This window comes from Chiloscyllium punctatum, chromosome 28 (assembly GCF_047496795.1).
Source record: "Chiloscyllium punctatum isolate Juve2018m chromosome 28, sChiPun1.3, whole genome shotgun sequence".
Classification (NCBI taxonomy): Eukaryota; Metazoa; Chordata; class Chondrichthyes; order Orectolobiformes; family Hemiscylliidae; genus Chiloscyllium; species Chiloscyllium punctatum.
The window spans coordinates 19,845,093-19,863,384 of record NC_092766.1 but is presented as its reverse complement, the minus strand read 5'-3'; the positions used below and the strand labels follow the sequence as shown (position 1 = coordinate 19,863,384).

At 45.2% G+C, this 18,292-nt stretch overlaps 1 protein-coding gene across 3 annotated transcripts in view; it reads right to left on the bottom strand.

Annotated features, from left to right (window-relative positions):
- pfas (phosphoribosylformylglycinamidine synthase) overlaps positions 1-18,292 on the bottom strand; it is an 81,267-nt gene that overhangs the window by 36,621 nt on the left and 26,354 nt on the right. For all 3 annotated transcript variants that reach the window (XM_072549016.1, XM_072549017.1, XM_072549018.1), the window contains 5 exons: positions 18,109-18,265; positions 9,912-9,973; positions 8,228-8,389; positions 7,329-7,439; positions 1,522-1,653 (listed from right to left, as the gene is read on the bottom strand). In XM_072549016.1, coding sequence (XP_072405117.1) covers positions 1,522-1,653; positions 7,329-7,439; positions 8,228-8,389; positions 9,912-9,973; positions 18,109-18,265 — 624 coding nt within the window. The remainder of the gene's footprint in view (positions 1-1,521; positions 1,654-7,328; positions 7,440-8,227; positions 8,390-9,911; positions 9,974-18,108; positions 18,266-18,292) is intronic.

Here is an 18,292-nt window from a genome sequence, read left to right as displayed (position 1 = left end):
TTATCAGACCGATTTTTATGTCATGTCCGAATTAACCGAAAAACCTGGATGTAAGTTTCACACAAAACCTTATCCATACCCATCTTAAAACTGCAAAATTATAATCACTGTTCCCAAAATGGTCCTCTAAAGAAACTTCAATCAATTGGCCAGGATCATTGTCTGTTTATACCCAGTTCTCTCATTGAACTATCTACATATTGTTTCAAGAAACCCTCTTGGACACCTTTTCAATTCCACTTCACTGAGGGAGTCCCAGTAAACACTGGGGAAGTTAGAATCACTCAGTACAAAAAAAAAGTTACTACTTACAGTAAATTGATTCTAGCTATTGACATGAACTGTTGATATATGACTCTACCAGTTAAAACTCCAACACCAGACATATTCCGCTTACAGACACATCCTTGCAGGAGGTACAGACCAACTGGTTCACAAATTCTAAGGCCTCTGACCTATTGGTTAAAAATAACAGCGCACAGAAATCGGTGAGGATAAACAAACTGGCTTTCTTCAGGTATTTGGTGTTTGGCACTACAGTAAAAAGGACACCACCTTCCCTTCTCAGCATTTATCTCAGCCACATCTCAAGCTGTTCAGCCAATGGGTAGTCAATCATGTTGACTTACAGAAGGCCAGTCACCATACCACTGACCACTCAGCCACTTGTAGCTAGCCAAATCTTTTTCTGTAAGCACCTCTCATGTGCGTTTGGCTGCAACTAAACTTCTCCCACTGTTTGAACAAACAGTTTAAACATCACCCAATGGCAAGCTTGCTTTTCAAAAAAGAAGTACCGAATTCCTTTCACAGTCCTTTTCCCAATTTCAGTCCATATTAAAGGTTGCATAAAAATCAAGAGATTCAAACACTACGCAATAAGTTTCAACAAGCTAGGACAAAGCAGCCATTGAACTGGCACCTCATCCACGACATTCCATCGCCAACACACTGTGGCAGCAATGCATCCCATCTGCAAGTAGTACAGCACCAACTCAATGCCCCTATGACAGCACATCCCAATTCCACAACCTACACCTCCAGAACCTTAATAGCAGCTAATGCATGGAAATACCAGTAACTGAAAGTTCCTGCTCAACTTGAAACCCTGTTGCCAAACCATCACCGTCACTGGGTCAAAATTCTAGAACTCTATCCCAAAATGCATTGGTTGTACAAGAACTGCACAGGTTCAAGACAGCAGCTCAACACCTTCTCCAGCACTATATCAGATGGACAATAAATACCGGCCTATGTAGCAACCCCCACATTCTGGGAGTGAATAAAACAAAGCACTCTCCAAACCTGAAACCAAATCACAAATGGCAACCGACTCAAACTCTGTCCAGCTAAATCTGAATCCATCTCCTTCTGAGCCACAATAAATCTCCTTGTCAAACAGCAAATAAATTATGCAGTAGACCCTGCAAACCTCCAACTTGGAACAAACCCGCCCTATCCCCAGTGGCACCTGCATATTCCATCTCAGACCCTCCTGATTCTTTGGTCACTCCACCTTACCTTATTAGTCAGATATCTCTTGCTTGCCACAGACGGTAGTCGTAGTACACGGCTCAGAGCATCCCTCACCGTAAGGTTGTCAGGAAGGATCAGAGGTTTAAGGTCAGGCTTTGCCCGATTCAGTATGAACTCCTGCAGAAAGAAAGACATGCAGAATGAAGGGAGATGCAAGAAAACACCAACATTTGATGTGACATATGCTTCATCAGTATGAGATAGAGGGCTGTGGAGTGGAGCAAAAGAAACAATACAGTACAGGAACAGGTCCTTCTGCCCACCAAGACAATGCCAATACACGATACTTTTTAAACTAAAACCCTTCCGCCTCAACATAATCCATATCATATTCCTCTAAATGAAGAGGCACAGAATATCTATCAAGATGCCTCTTTAACATTGTTATACTGTTTTTACCACCTTTTGTGTTGCATTCCAGACATTTACCACTCTCTACACAAAACTTGGCTATCAACTCTTTTATACTTCCCCCCCCCCACCACCTTTTACCTTAAACTTTTGCCCCGTTTATGCCCTGCGAAATAGACTCCGACTATCCATTCCCCTCAATTTTGTAAACCTCTATCAGGCGCCCTCAGTCTCTGACGTTCAAGTGAAAACAAACAGAGTTTGTCCAATTTCTCCTTCGAGCTAATAACTTCCAAAGCAGGCTGACACCTGTTAAACCTTTCCTATATGAAGCCTTCACATCCCTCTGGGATTTGGACGGCCAAACTATACAGATGTAACATGACTTGCCAATTTTTATACTTTATGTCCCAACTGATAATGGCAAGAATGCCATTTACCTTTTCACTACGTCATCCACTTGTATTGCCTGCCACCTTCAGGAAACTACAGACCTGTATGTCTACATCCCTCTGTATGTTAATGCTTCAAAGGGGTCTGACATGCACTGTATATTCCTCTGCTGCATTTGACCTTCTGAAATGTATCACCTCTCATTTGTCCAGATTAAATCTTCCCAAATGTCAAGTAATGCTGCAGGTATACCTTGCAAATTGCTCAGTATCGCAATTCTAAGGGCAAGATATGGAAATTCCAGGTTGTGATGGTAGAATGATCTCTTCCTTCAATTCTTGGATGAAAATATGGCACATCCATCAGCAAAGGTACACTCTCGACAGGAATAGATTTTTAAAATGAATGTCTGTGAGAATCATTTTTACCTGCAGCTCCTCTCAGACCACATAGATCGGTTGGAGCAGCAGTTGGAAGCACCGAGGAGCATACAGGAAGCAGACAGTGTGATAGATAATAGCTTCAGGGAGGTAGTGACGGCACAGGTTCAGTCAGTAAATGGGTGATCGATTGAAGATGCAGACAGGTACAGTTGTTCTGCAGCAGGGAGGGAGGGGGTGAAGGAGGACAAGGAGGAGGACAACAGCCTCTCAAGGGAAAATAGCAGCAGCAGCCAGGTTTTTCGCACCACAATTGCCACTTTGCATTACAGCAGAGCCAAAAGATTGAGGAATTAAACTGCATTAATTTCAATGGAAAAGTCCCAGCAGATTGAATTCAGGGCATGGATGGGACGGGGAGATTATAATTATTACATGGCTGAGGAAGGTGTAGGACTGGCAGCTCCATGTTCCAGGGATACAGATGTGATAGGAAGGATAGAATTGGAAGCAGTCGACCTGGGGGAATGGCAATTTTGGTTAGGGAAAGCATCATAGCAGTACGTAAGAGGATATGTCTGAGGGATTCTTAAATGAAGCTATATGGGTGGAATTGAGAAATAAGAAAGGGGTGCTCACTATACACAATAGTGCCCCATAAATAGTCAGCAGCAAACTGAGCAGTAAATACATGGGAAGATTGCTGGCAGCTAAAAGAATAATAGGGTTGTAATTGTAGGGGATTTTAACTCTCCAAACATAGACTGGGACTGCCATAGTGTTAAGGGAATGGTTATGGTCAAGGATAGGCCTGGCCCACAAGCCAAAGTTCTAAATTGGGGCAAGGCCAGTTTTGATGACCTCAGAGAGGAACTTTGAAAGGTTGACTGGGGGAGGCTGTTCGCAGGTAAAGGGACATCTGGCAAGTGGGAGGATTTCAAAAGTAAGATAACATGAGTTCAGAGAGAGCGTAGAGTCATATAGCATGGAAACTGACCCTTCGGTCCAACTAGTCCATGGTGACCATAATCCCAAACTAAACTCGTCCCATATCCCTCCAAACCTTCCCTGTTCATGTACTTACCCAAATGTCTTTTAAAAATGATGTGATTGTACTCACATCCTCCATTTCCTCAGGAAGTTCATTTCACACGCACAACACCCATTATATAAAAATTTTGCCTCATGCTTTTTTTTTTAAACAACTCTCTCCTCTGACCTTCAACAAGGGGAAAATTCAACAACCGTTAACTCTCATTATTTTAGATACTTCCATTAGGTCGCCTCTCAACCTCTTACACTCCAGTGGAAAGAAGCCCCCGTCTCTCCAGCCTTTCCTTATAACTCAAACCTTCCATACCCAGCAACATCCTGGTAAATTTCTTCTGAATCCTCTCCAGCTTAATAATATCCTTCATGTAAGTGGACAACCAGAACTGGTCTCAAACATGTCTCAACATGACTTCCCAATCTTATTCTCAAAAGGACTGAGCAATGAAGGCAAGTCTGCCAAACTGTTCTTGTTAATGTGAAGGGCAAGGTCAGCAGGAGTTCTGTTCAAGAAAATAAGAAATCGTATGTCAGGTATAGACAGCTGGAATGAAATGAACCCCGTGAGCGTAGGGGGTAGAAGAGAACACTTGAGGAAAATCAGGAAGTCAAAAAGGGGGAACGAGATAGCCTTGGCAGATAAGGTTAAGGGAAATCCAAGGAGATTTGACAAGTATATCAAGGGCAAAAGAACGAGAGAGAGAATAGGACCCTTTAAAGATCGACAAGGTCATTTTTTGGGGAATCATCGGAGTTGGGCAATATACAAAAAATTTGCATCAAAATCTACTGTGGAGAAAGACATAGAAGCTAGGGAACTCTGAGAAATAAACAGCGATGTCTCAACGAGTCCACATTATAGAAAAGGAGGCACGGGAGCTCTTAAAATGCGTAAAAGGTAAATAAATCTCTCAAACTTGATCAAGTGTAGCCCAGGACATTGTGGGAAGCTAGAGAAGAAATTGCAAGATCCCCAAGTGATATTTTTGAATCATTGGAAGTCACAGGTAAGGTGCTGGAAGACCGGAGGGTGGCTAATGTGGCTTTATGCAAGAAAGGCTGCAACGAAGAATCAAGGAACTACAGATGGATGAGCCTGACGTCAGTGGTGGGCAAGTTGTTGTAGGAGATACTGAGAGAGAAATCCACATGCGTTTTGAAAGACAAGGACTGATTAGGGATATACTGGATTAGTGGTGCTGGAAGAGCACAGCAGTTCAGGCAGCATCCAACGAGCAGCAAATATAGTCAGCATGGCTGTGCACATAGGAAATCAGGTTTGTGAGAGGCTATTAAGTTTTTTTGTGAGGTGACTATGAAGATAGATGGAGGCAGAGTGGTAGATGTTGTCCACATGAATTTTATCAGGCCTTTGATAAGGTTAGTAGAGAGCGCTAGCCAATTGGATACAAAAATAGCTTGACCATAGGAGACAGAAGGTGGTGACAGGGTTGACCTTCAGATTGTAGGCCTGTGACCAGCGGTGTGCCACAAGGATCGCAGCTGGGTCCATAGTTGCTCATCATTTATATAAAACGATTTGAATTAAGAGGAATGATTAGTAAGTTTACAGATGACACCAAAATTCATAGTGGGCGATGAAGAAGGTTGTCATAAGTATCTTGATCAACTGGGCCAAGGAAAGGCAGACTGAGTTTAATTTAGATAAACGCAAGATGTTGCGGATCTACTTGGGAGGTTTCAAACTAGAGTGACAGGTGGCTGGGAATCAGAGCAGCAGGTCAGCAAGTGCAGAGATTGAGGAGAAGGTAGATATCAACATCAGTAAATCAAAATGAAAGGATAGGCAGAGACAGGTAAATGAACACCATGGTACTAATGGGCTGAAGTGCAAGGAGTATTATCTGTAAGGTAGATGAGCTTAGAGCCTGGGTCAGTACATGGGACTATGATGGTGTGGCCGTTACAGAGACTTGGTTGAGGGAGGGACAGGACTGGTTGCTGAATGTTCCAAGGTTTCATTGTTTTAGACGAGACAGGGAGAAAGGTAAAAGAGGTGGAGGGGTTGCATCACTAAGCAGGGAGACTGTTACATCTGCACACAGAGGACATGCTGGAAGGCTCATCCACTGAGGCAGTATGGGTACAGCTCAAAAATAAAGCAGTCGCAAACATTCTGATAGGCTTATACTATAAGCCCCCCAACAGCCACCAACAGATTGTGGAGCAAATGTATAGGCAGGTAAAATATCATAGTGGGTGACTTCAACTTCCCCAAGATTGACTGCGACTCGCTTACAGCAAGAGACTTTGTATAGTGCATTCAAGAGGGCTTTTTGAAATTAGTATTAGATAGTCCAGCTCGAGGAGGCGTTATACTGAACATTGTGTTGGCTCGTGAGCCTGGCCAAGTGACTGACCTTTCAGTGGATCAGCATTTTGGAAACAGTGACCACAACTCAAGTTCTAAGATAGCTATGAAAAAGGATGTCAGGATCTTGTGGGAAGGTTCTCAACTGGGGGAGGGCAAATTCCATCAGCATTAGGCAGGAGCTAGGAAGTGTGAATTGGGAGGAGATGTTATCAGGCAATTCCATCTTTGACATGTGGAAACTGATTAAAGACCTGCTGGTAGAGTTCAAGTCTGGAATGTTCCACTGAGAAGGAAGGACAAGGATGGCAAGGTAAGGGACTCTTGGAAATGAGGGAGGTTGTGAATTAAGTCAAAAAAGGAAAGAAAGCACATGTAAGGTTTAGATTAGATTAGATTACTTACAGTGTGGAAACAGGCCCTTCGGCCTAACAAGTCCACACCGCCCCGCCGAAGCGCAACCCACCCATACCCCTACATCTACCCCTTACCTAACACTACGGGCAATTTAGCATAGCCAGTTCACCTGAACTGCACATCTTTGGAGTGTGGGAGGAAACCGGAGCACCCGGAGGAAACCCACGCAGACACGGGGAGAATGTGCAAACTCCACACAGAGAGTCGCCTGAGGCGGGAATTGAACCCGGGTCTCTGGCGCTGTGAGGCAGCAGTGCTAACCACTAGGAAACTAAAATCGGACAGGGCCCATGAGGAACATTACACAAGAAAGGAACTCAGAAAGAAGGTGCCTTGAAATGCTCTTGACAAGTAGAGTTAAAGAGAATCACAAGTCGACAAGCAGGAGGTTGGAAGAAAACAGCAAACCAGGCAACATCTGGAAGTGCAGAAGTCAACATTTCGGGTGTAACCCTTCTTCAGGACTGGGGATGGGTGTAGGTGGAACTGTAGATAAAGGGGGTGGTGGGGGCTGGGTGGTGAAGTGGGGAAAGTGAGGACTGCAGATGCTTGGAGATCAGAGCTTAAAAATGTGTTGCTGGAAAAGCGCAGCAGGTCAGGCAGCATCAAAGGAACAGGAGAATCAACTTTTCGGGCATTAGCCCTTCAGGTTATCTTACCACACAGATGATGAGAAATTGGGGATAATCTGGATCCACTCTCCCCAATCCCCATTCTGTGCACCCCTGGACACACAGCCCAGCTGCCAATTGTGAATGAACAATGAAAATTAGCATGATTTGTAGCCTCTTCACTGGCTGGATCCTGACCTTGAAAACTGATGAAAGCTCACCTTTGCCTCCCCTATATCACAATCCCCTTTTCCTCACCTTCTGGGGCATTTTTCCTAGGACCCAGTCAAGCTTGAGATCCACAGGATGAGCTGCTCGTTGGTTCAGCTCTGATTTCGCTGCAGTGTCCCGATCATCAACCAGCACAATCTGTAAAACAACATAGTCTGTTCAATCAAACCTCTCAGCCTACAGTCCTGGCTTCTCCATATGAAGAACCCCACTTGGGCAACTAATTGCAGCCTAGTTCCCATTCCCAACAACAAATCACAGCCCATCCCTTCCAGGAGCAGCCAATCAATGCCAACCACACTACTCCAGGACAGCCAATTGCTGTGTGTCCTTCCCTGTGAATTATTTCCCCTACAGACACCCCCATAATGAACCTCAATGCTCACATCCCAATCCCGGTGTCCTGCTCCGATCCCCATCTCCCAGCCCTCCACACTAACCCTGCCTGCACTGATCCCAATGCCCACATCTTAATCCCCACACACAGTCCTGCTCACCACCATCTTCCATCGCACTACACTAACCCAAACTCTCACAGATTCCCAAACCCCCCACATTGAGCTCAGACCCCTGACTGATCCCCATTTCACAGCACGCCAAAACAAATGGAAAATCTGACTCTATCTGCCAATCCCAGCACCGGCCTCCCACCTTAGTGATTAGATTAGATTACTTACAGTGAGGAAACACTCCCTTCGGCCCAACAAGTCCACACCAATCCTCTGACCAGCAACCCATCCAGACCCATTCCTCTACGTTAACCCCTTTACCTAAAGCTACGGGCAATTTAGCATGGCCAATTCACCTAACCTACACATTTTTGGACTGTGGGAAGAAACTGGAGCCCCCAGAGGAAACCCATGCAGACACAGGGAGAATGTGCAAACTCCACACAGACAGTTGCCTGATAAAGAGGTTTCACTCACCTTTCCATCTCCTGTTATTTTACCCACAAAATCGACTGGACATTTCTCGCGATCACAGATGGCTTGGAGAAATGCTGAGTCCTTGGAGCGCATTAGAAGAGCATTTGATTCTTGATACTCAGCTCCCCACAGCTCAAGCACACTCAGGGTCGGATCACCAACCTTCAATGACAGCAAACGCAGTCAAGGGCAATATTCAAATCCTAGAGGCATCTCCCACCTTCAATGATAGGGACAATGATAACCCATGTTTGGAGGTTCAGTGCAAGGTAAGAATACTTAAATATGTGCTGTATATGTTTTCTCACTAACAGGAATCTGACAAAATATCAGAGACGTGAAGGAAGTGAAGGCACTGGATTGTGCAAAAACCGAGGAGTGAGATTTAATGCAAAGACTGTCGCTCTGAAGGGTAAATCAGTCACTTCGACTGGATGGCTTGTATCTCAACTTGATGAAAATAGCAGGGGTGAAAATAGTGAGACAGCTTGCCATAATCACTGTCCTCAAAACACAGGGATGTTAAATGATTGGAGAACAGCAACTGTAGCAGGCAGGTGCACAAGATGGGGAGAGAAGAGGTGGGCATGTGAGACAGGCAGAGAAAGGACACAACAGAGTGTTTAAATGAGTGGATCACAGGCCTAATTTTGGTTATGGAGAAAATCCCCATGATAATTTCACAACAGAAGTCAGTTCAGGGATCAGAAATTGCCCAACTGTAAAAGTACAATGACAGAATGCCTTCACTTTCAATTAGTTATGACAGAACTGCATGTCTGTTAAAGGCACAGAGTAATTACAAGTAGAAAGAGATTATTGGTTGCTTTAAATGATTTTGCAATACAAGCTTCACTGAAAATGGTTAATCACTGCTGGTTTTAGTTCGTGTGCTACTGTAACATCTTAAAAATTGAAATCTTGTGTAGTTGGTTACGAGGATTTCAAGTATCTGAGTTATCAGTCGCAACAGGGACTGCAATACCATTAGCTGATAGTGATGTCGAAAGATGATGAAACTCAGATTTCAGCATTTGCGTAAGAGATACAGGGGTAATATGAAAAAAGAAATGTTTTATTCAGTGAATGGCTATTACATTTTTATGTACAGAGCTGATGAGGGGAGATCTGCAATTTTACTTGAGGGAATAAACATGCAGGGGCAATCAGGGAAAATGAAATGGACTGCAGGACAGAGAGCCATGGTCATCCCTTTTCTGTGCTCATCATGACTTGCTTTTCGCGAATGGGTCAGCAGTGAGATTAGATTAGATTAGATCAGATTCCCTACAGTGTGGAAACAGGTCCCTCGGCCCAACAAGTCCACACTGAACCTCTGAAGAGTACCCACCCTGTCCCATTTCCCTCCGAAAGGTGCACCTAACACTACGGGCAATTTCTCATGGCCAATTTACCTGATGTGCACATCTTTTTGACTGGGAGATGAAACTGCAGCACCCGGTGGAAACCCACGCAGACACAGGGAGAATGTGCAAACTCCACACAGTTCCACCCGAGGCTGGAATTGAACCTGGGAACTTGGTGCTGAGAGACAGCAATGCTAACCACTCAGTCACCGTGCTGCCCCTAAATCTGAACCCACAGTCATTCACATTCAGTTCTTGAGCTGCCTCCATTTAATTTGTTGCTGCGAACACTTCTACTGTATCAACAACGTGCCCACCTTGAATTTGCTGGTGTAAATCGTAGCCCCAGCTGGCTCACTCAGCTCCTTCAACACGTTACCTACACGGTAGAACAAAACCATCAGTTCTTGAAACCAGCCAAATACAGATGGTAGTAACTAGTCACTAATAGACTGCAGAAAACAAGAATCCCTAAACCACTCCCATTCATTCACACAATCCCAATGAACTAAATCCCTTCCCATTCACTCTTACTGGACAAGATTCTAAAGAATTCAAACTCCTTCTCATTCACTCCCATTGTAACCAATCCCAATGAACCAAACCCCATCTCATTCATTCACACTGACAGAATCCCAAAGGATCTAAACCCCTTCTCATTCTCTCACTGTACTTCGAGTCAGAGTCAGAGAAGTACAGCATGGAAACAGACCCTTCGGTCCAACCAGTCCATGCCGAACAGATATCCTAACACAACCTAGTCCCACCTGCCAGCACCTGGCCCATATCCCTCCAAACCCTTCCTATTCATATACCCATCCCAATGCCTCTTACATGTTGCAGTTGTACCAGCCTCCACCACACCCTCTGGCAGCTCATTCCATACACACACCATCCTCTGTGTGAAAAAGTTGCCCCTTGGGTCTCTTTTATATCTTTCCCCTCTCATCCTAAACCTATGCCCTCTAGTTCTGGACTCCCTGACCCCAGACCCCCTATTTATCCTATCCATACCCCTCAATTTTGTAAACCTCTATAAGGTCACCCCATTGCCTCCGATGCTCCAGGGAAAACAGCTCCCAGCCTCAGTCTCACCCGACAGCTCAAATCCTCCAACCCTGGCAACATCCTTGTGAAACTTGAAAGGGTTCAGAAAAGATTTACAACATCTTTCCGACAGGAAGGAGACCAGAATTGCACGCAATATTCCAACAGTGGCCTAACAAATGTCCTGTACAGCCACAACATGACCTCCCAAATCCTGTACTCCATACTCGGACCAATAAAGGAAAGCATATCAAACGCCTTCTTCACTATCCTATCTACCTGCGACTTCATTTTCAAGGAGCTATGAGCCTGCACTCCAAGGTCTCTTTGTTCTGCAACACTCCCTAAGACCTTACCATTAAGGTATACAAGTCCTGCTAAGATTTGCTTTCCCAAAATGCAACACCTCGCATCTATCTGAATTAAACTCCATCTGCCACTTCTCAGCCAATTAGCTCATCTGGTCAAGATCCTGTGTAATCTGAGGTAACCCTCTTCGCTGTCCACTAGACCTCCAATTTTGGTGTCATCTGCAAACTTACTAACTGTACCTCTTATGCTCGCATCTAAATCATTTATGTAAATGACAAAAAGTAGAGGGCCCAGCACCGATCCTTATGGCACTCCACTGGTCACAGGCCTCCAGTCTAAAAAAACCCTCCACCACCACCACCCTCTGTCTTCTACCTTTGATCCAGTTCTGTATCCAAATGGCTCGTTCTCCCTGAGATCTTACCTTGCTAATCAGTCTCCCATGGGGAACCTTGTTGAATGCCTTACTGAAGTCCATATAGATAATATCAACCGCTCTGCCCTCATCAATCCTCTTTGTTACTTCCTCAAAAAACTTGGTTTGTGAAATATGGTTTCACACGCAAAGCCATGTGGACTATCCCTAATCAGTCCTTGCCTTTCCAAATACATGTACATTCTGTCCCTCAGGATTCCCTCTAACAACTTGCCCACCACCAACGTCAGGCTCACTGGTCTATAGTTCCCTAGCTTGTCATTACCACCCTTCTTAAAAGTGGCACCACGTTAGCCAACCTCCGTCTTCAGGCACTTCACTTGTGACTATCGATCATACAATTATCACAGCAAGAGGCCCAATCACTTCTCTAGCTTCCCACAGAGTTCTAGGGTACACCTGACCAGGTCCTGGGGATTTATCCACCTTTCAAGACACCAGCACTTCGTCCACTGTAATATGGACATTTTGCAAGATGTCACCATCTATTTCCCTACAGTCGATATCTTCCACACCTTTTTCCACAGTAAATACTGATACAAAATACTCATTTAGTATCTCCCCCATTTTCTGCGATTCCACACAGAGGCTGCTTTACTGACCTTTGAGGGAGAAAGTGAGGACTACAGATGCTGGAGATCAGAGCTTAAAAATGTGTTCCTGGAAAAGCGCAACAAGTCAGGCAGCATCAAAGGAGCAGGAGAATCGACATTTCAGGCATAAGCCCTTCTACAGGAAGAAGGGCTTATGCCAGAAACGTCGATTCTCCTGATCTTTGAGGGGCCCTAATTTCTCTCTAGTTAGTCTTTTGTCCTTAACATATTTGTAAAAACCCTTTGGATTCTCCTTAATTCTAATTGCCAAAGCTATCTCATGTCCCCTTTTTGCCCTCCTGATTTCCCTCAAGTATATTCCTATTGTCTTTGTACTCTAAGGATTCACTCGATCTATCCTGTCTATACCTTACATATGCTTCCTTCTTTTTCTTAAACAAACCCTCAATTTTGTTTAGTCATCCAGCATTCCCTATATGTATCAGCCTTTCCTTTCACCCTAATAGGAATATACTTTCTCTGGACTCTCGTTATCTCACTGCTAAAGGCCTCCCATTTTCCAGCCGTCCCTTTACCTGCGAACATCTGCCACCAATCAGCTTTCGACAGTTGCCTAATATCATCAAAATTGGCCTTTCTCCAATTTTGAACTTCAACTTTTACATCTGGTCTATCCCTTTCCATCACTATTTTAAATCTAATAGAATTATGCTCGCTGGACCCAAAATGCTCCCCCACTGACACCTCAGTCACCTGCCCTGCTGTATTTCCCAAGAGTAGGTCAAGTTTTGCACCTTCTCTAGTAGGTACATCCACATACTGAATCAGAAAATTGTCTTGTACATACTTAACAAATTCCTCTCCATCTAAACCTTTAACACTATGGCAGTCCCAGTCTATGTTTGGAAAGTTAAAACCCCCTACCATAATCACCCTATTATTCTTACAGATAGCTGAGATCTCCATACAAATTTGTTTCTCAATTTCCCACTATTAGAGGTTCTATAATACAATCCCAATAAGGTGATCATCCCTTTCTTATTTCTCAGTTCCACCCAAATAACTTCCCTGGATGTATTTCCAGGTATATCTTCCCTCAGCACATCTGTAATGCTATCCCTTATCAAAAATGCCATTCCCACTTGTCTCTTGCTTCCCTTTCTATCCTTCTTGTAGCATTTCTATCCTGGAACAGAGTTTCCAGTCCTGCCCATCCCTAAGCCATGTTTCTATAATTGCTATGATATCCCAGTCCCATGTTCCAAACCATGCCCTAAGTTCATCTGCCTTCCCCGATAGGCCCCTTGCATGGAAATAAATGCTGTTTAATTTATTAGTCTTACCATGTCCCTGTCAGCCGTAACTGTTTGACTCGCTTCTGTTCGACTTGCTTCTGTTCTCAACTGTACCAGTCTCAGACTGACCTCTTTCCTCACTATCTCCCTGGGTCCCACCTCCCCCCCGGCCCCCCAACCTTGCTAGTTTAAATCCTCCCGAGCGGCATGGTGGTTCAGTGGTTAGCACTGTTGCCTCACAGCGCCAGGGTCCCAGGTTCGATTCCAGCCTTGGGCGACTGTCTGTGTGGAGTTTTCACATTCTCCCAGTGTCTGCGTGGGTTTCCTCCGGCTGCTCCGGTTTCCTCCCACAGTCCAAAGATGTGCAGGTCAGGTGAATTGGCCATGCTCAATTGCCCGTAGTGTTAGGTAAGGGGTAAATGTAGGGGTATGGGTGGGTTGCGCTTCGGCGGGGCGGTGTGGACTTGTTGGGCCGAAGGGCCTGTTTCCACACTGTAAGTAATCTAATCTAATCAGCTCCAGCAAATTTCCCTGCCAGTATATTAGCCCCCTTCCAATTTAGCTACAATCCATCCTTCTTGTATAGGTCACTTCTACCCCAAAAGAGATTCTAATGATCCAAAAATGTGAATCCTTCTCCCATGCACCAGCTCCTCAGCCATGCATTCATCTGCTCTATCCTCCTATTCCTGCCCTCACTAGCTTGTAGCACCGGGAGTAATCCAGATATTACTACTCTCTAGGTCCTCCTTTTTAAATTGCTGCCTAACTCTCAGTAATCTCCCTTCAGACTCTCAACCATTTCCATTTCTATGTCATTGGTTCCAACGTGGACAATGACCTCCAGCTGGCCCCTCTCCCCCGTGAGAACATTCTGCAACCTCTCAGATGTCCTTGATCCTGGCACCAGGGAAGCAACACACCAGCCTGATTTTTCGCGGCTGGCCACAGAAATGTCTGTCTATACCTCGGACTAGAGAATCCCTTAACGTACCCCTTGTTGCATTACAGCCACTCTCAATACCAGAAACGTGGCTGCTCGTGCTATGTTCCCCCGGGAATCAATGCCCCCCCTACATTTTCCAAAACAGCATACTTGTTTGAAATGGGTATAGCCACAAAAGGTTCCTGCACTAGCTGCCTACCTCTCTTCCCTTTCCTGGAGTTAACCCATCTTTGTGGCTGTATCTGCGACTTTTCTCCCTTCCTATAACTGACCTTTCATCACATACTGTTGTTGGTGCAAATTGCTCATTGCTTCTAACAATCTCTTGATCTGGTAAGATTCACAACCAACAGGATTTATGGCAGATATAATCCACTGTAATTCTTAAACTCCCTTTAAACTCCCACATCTGACAAGATGCACATATCGCTCTATTAAATTCCATTTTTGCTTCTTCACAATATACAGACCCAGAAAATAGCACTGGTCTTATTCCTCTACAAACACTGCCCCAGGTTAAATTAATAGTTATGGCTTATATTTTAAGAGACCTACCTGGGGGGTAGGTTTGCTAGCACTCTTCGGGGGGGTTTAAACTAATTTGGCAGGGGGATGGGATCCGGACTTGTAGTCCAGCAAGTAAGCTAGCTGTGTGTCAGGATGTCCAAGACTGTAGGGAGGCTGTGGAGAAGGTAGCACTGACAGGGACTACTTGCGGACACAGAGATGGGCTCAAGTGCGTATACTTCAATGCAAGAAGTATCAGAAATAAGGTGGGTGAACTTAAGGCGTGGATCGGTACCTGGGACTATGATGTTGTGGCCATCACGGAAACATGGATAGATGAGGGACAGGAATGGCTGTTGGAGGTTCCTGGTTACAGATGTTTCAGTAAGATTAGGGAGGGTGGTAAAAAAGGAGGGGGGGTGGCATTGCTAATTAGAAATGGTATAACGGCTGCAGAAAGGAAGTTTGAGGGGGATCTGCCTCTGGAGGTAGTATGGGCTGAAGTCAGAAATAGGAAAGGTGCAGTCACCTTGTTGGGTGTTTATTATAGGCCCCCCAATAGCAGCAGAGATGTGGAGAAACAGATTGGGAAACAGATTTTGGAAAGGTGCAGAAGCCACAAGGTCGTAGTCATGGGCGACTTCAACTTCCCAAATATTGATTGGAAGCTCTTTAGATCAAGTAGATTGGATGGGGCGGTGTTTGTGCAGTGTGTCCAGGAAGCTTTTCTAACGCAGTATGTAGATTGTCCAACCAGAGGGGAGGCCATATTGGATTTGGTACTCGGTAACGAACCGGGACAAGTGGTGGGCTTGTTAGTGGGTGAACATTTTGGTGATGGCGACCACAATTCTGTGACTTTCACCTTGGTTATGGAGAGAGATAGGTGCGCACAACAAGGAAGTTTTTACAATTGGGGGAAGGGAAATTACGATGCTGTAAGACAGGATTTGAGGAGCATACGTTGGGAGCATAGGCTGTCAGGGAAGGATGTGGTGGAAATGTGGGACTTTTTCAAGGAGCAGATACGACGTGTCCTTGATATGTATGTACCGATCAGGCAGGAAAGAAATGGTCGTGTGAGGGAGCCTTGGTTGACGAGGGAGGTTGAATGTCTAGTAAAGAGGAAGAAGGAGGCTTACATAAGGTTGAGGAAACAAGGTTCAGACAGAGCAGTGGAGGGATACAGGATAGCCAGAAGGGACCTGAAGAAAGGGATTAGGAGAGCTAAGAGAGGCCATGAAAAATCCCTGGCGGATAGGATCAAGGATAACCCCAAGGCATTCTATGCGTATGTGAGAAACCTGAGAATGACGAGAACGAGGGTAGGTCCGATCAAGGACAGTGGTGGGAGACTGTGTATTGAGTCGGAAGAGATAGGAGAGGTCTTGAACAAGTACTTCTCTTCAGTATTTACGAACGAGAGGGACCGTATTGTTGAAGAGGAGAGTGTGAAACGGACTGATAAGCTAGAAGAGATACCTGTTAGGAAGGAAGATGTGTTGGACATTTTGAACAACTTGAGGATAGACAAGTCCCCCGGGCCTGACGGGATATATCCTAGGATTATGTGGGAAGCAAGAGAGGAAATTGCAGTACCGTTGGCAATGATCTTCTCGTCTTCACTGGCAACGGGGGTGGTACCAGGGGACTGGAGAGTAGCGAATGCTGTGCCCCTGTTCAAAAAAGGGAATAGGGATAACCCCGGGAATTACAGGCCAGTTAGTCTTACTTCTGTGGTAGGCAAAGTAATGGAAAGGGTACTGAGGGATAGGATTTACGAGTATCTGGAAAGACACTGCTTGATTAGGGACAGCCAGCACGGATTTGTGAAGGGTAGGTCTTGCCTTACAAGTCTTATTGAATTCTTCGAGGAGGTGACCAAGCATGTGGATGAGGGTAGAGCAGTGGATGTAGTGTACATGGATTTTAGTAAGGCATTTGATAAGGTTCCCCATGGTAGGCTTATGTGGAAAGTCAGGAGGCATGGGATAGAGGGAAATTTGGCCAATTGGATAGAAAACTGGCTAACCGGTCGAAGTCAGAGAGTGGTGGTAGATGGTAAATATTCAGCATGGAGTCCAGTTACAAGTGGAGTTCCGCAGGGATCAGTTCTGGGTCCTCTGCTGTTTGTAATTTTTATTAATGACTTAGAGGAGGGAGTCGAAGGGTGGGTCAGTAAATTTGCAGATGATACAAAGATAGGTGGAGTTGTGGACAGTGAGGAGGGCTGTTGTCGGCTGCAGAGGGACTTAGATATGATGCAGAGCTGGGCTGAGGAGTGGCAGATGGAGTTCAACCCTGCCAAGTGTGAGGTTGTCCATTTTGGAAGAACAAATAAGAATGCGGAATACAGGGTTAATGGTAGGGTTCTTGGTCAGGTGGAGGAACAGAGGGATCTTGGGGTCTATGTACATAGATCTTTGAAGGTTGCCACTCAGGTGGATAGAGTTTGTAAGAAGGCCTATGGAGTATTATCGTTCATTAGCAGAGGGATTGAATTCAAGAGTCGTGAGGTGATGTTGCAGCTGTACAGGACTTTGGTTAGGCCACATTTGGAGTACTGTGTGCAGTTCTGGTCGCCTCACTTTAGGAAAGATGTGGAAGCTTTGGAAAGGGTGCAGAGAAGATTTACCAGGATGTTGCCTGGAATGGAGAGTAGGTCGTACAAGGATAGGTTGAGAGTTCTCGGCCTTTTCTCGTTGGAACGGCGAAGGATGAGGGGTGACTTGATAGAGGTTTATAAGATGATCAGAGGAATAGATAGAGTAGACAGTCAGAAACTTTTTCCCCGGGTACAACAGAGTGTTACAAGGGGACATAAATTTAAGGTGAAGGGTGGAAGGTATAGGGGAGATGTCAGGGGTGGGCTCTTTACCCAGAGAGTGGTGGGGACATGGAATGCGCTGCCCGAGGGAGTGGTAGAGTCAGATTCATTGGCGACCTTTAAGCGGCATTTGGATAGGTACATGGATGGGTGCTTAATCTAGGATAGAAGTTCGGCACAACATCGTGGGCCGAAGGGCCTGTTCTGTGCTGTATTGTTCTATGTTCTATGTTCTATCTCCAAAAGCATAAGAACCCACTCTACTTAATACTGCAGACTTTCTGTAGGTCACACAGAAAACAACAATACACTTCTCTGCTTCTGTGCTGTGAACTTCACCCAACAGTTCCTCCCCTAAAACCTCTCTTCACCCACTCCAACCGTGCAGAACATTCAAACTCCTTCCCATTCACTGACTATCTCCATGGACCTTAACGCCTTCCCATTCATTCCCTCTGTATACAATCACAAGCAGCTACAAATGCATTCCAATGTCACAAGCTCTTGTACCTATCATGAAGCCCTCCGCCCATCATATTCCATCAACAACATGCAGCCCCAGCCTCTTAGCTGAAGGTATCTCCACATACCATTGCCTCCTGCGCCCTGGTCATGAATACTACAGATGGGATTGTTGCCCTGGCTCTCTATGCAGGCTCGCAAAGCTCGGTTCATCTTCTGCTCCATCTCAGCATCCCCTCTTTGCACAGCTCCAAAATCCAGCTCTGCTGTGTTGTCGCCCTGCACCTGGGATAAGAGACGAAGAGGAGGAGA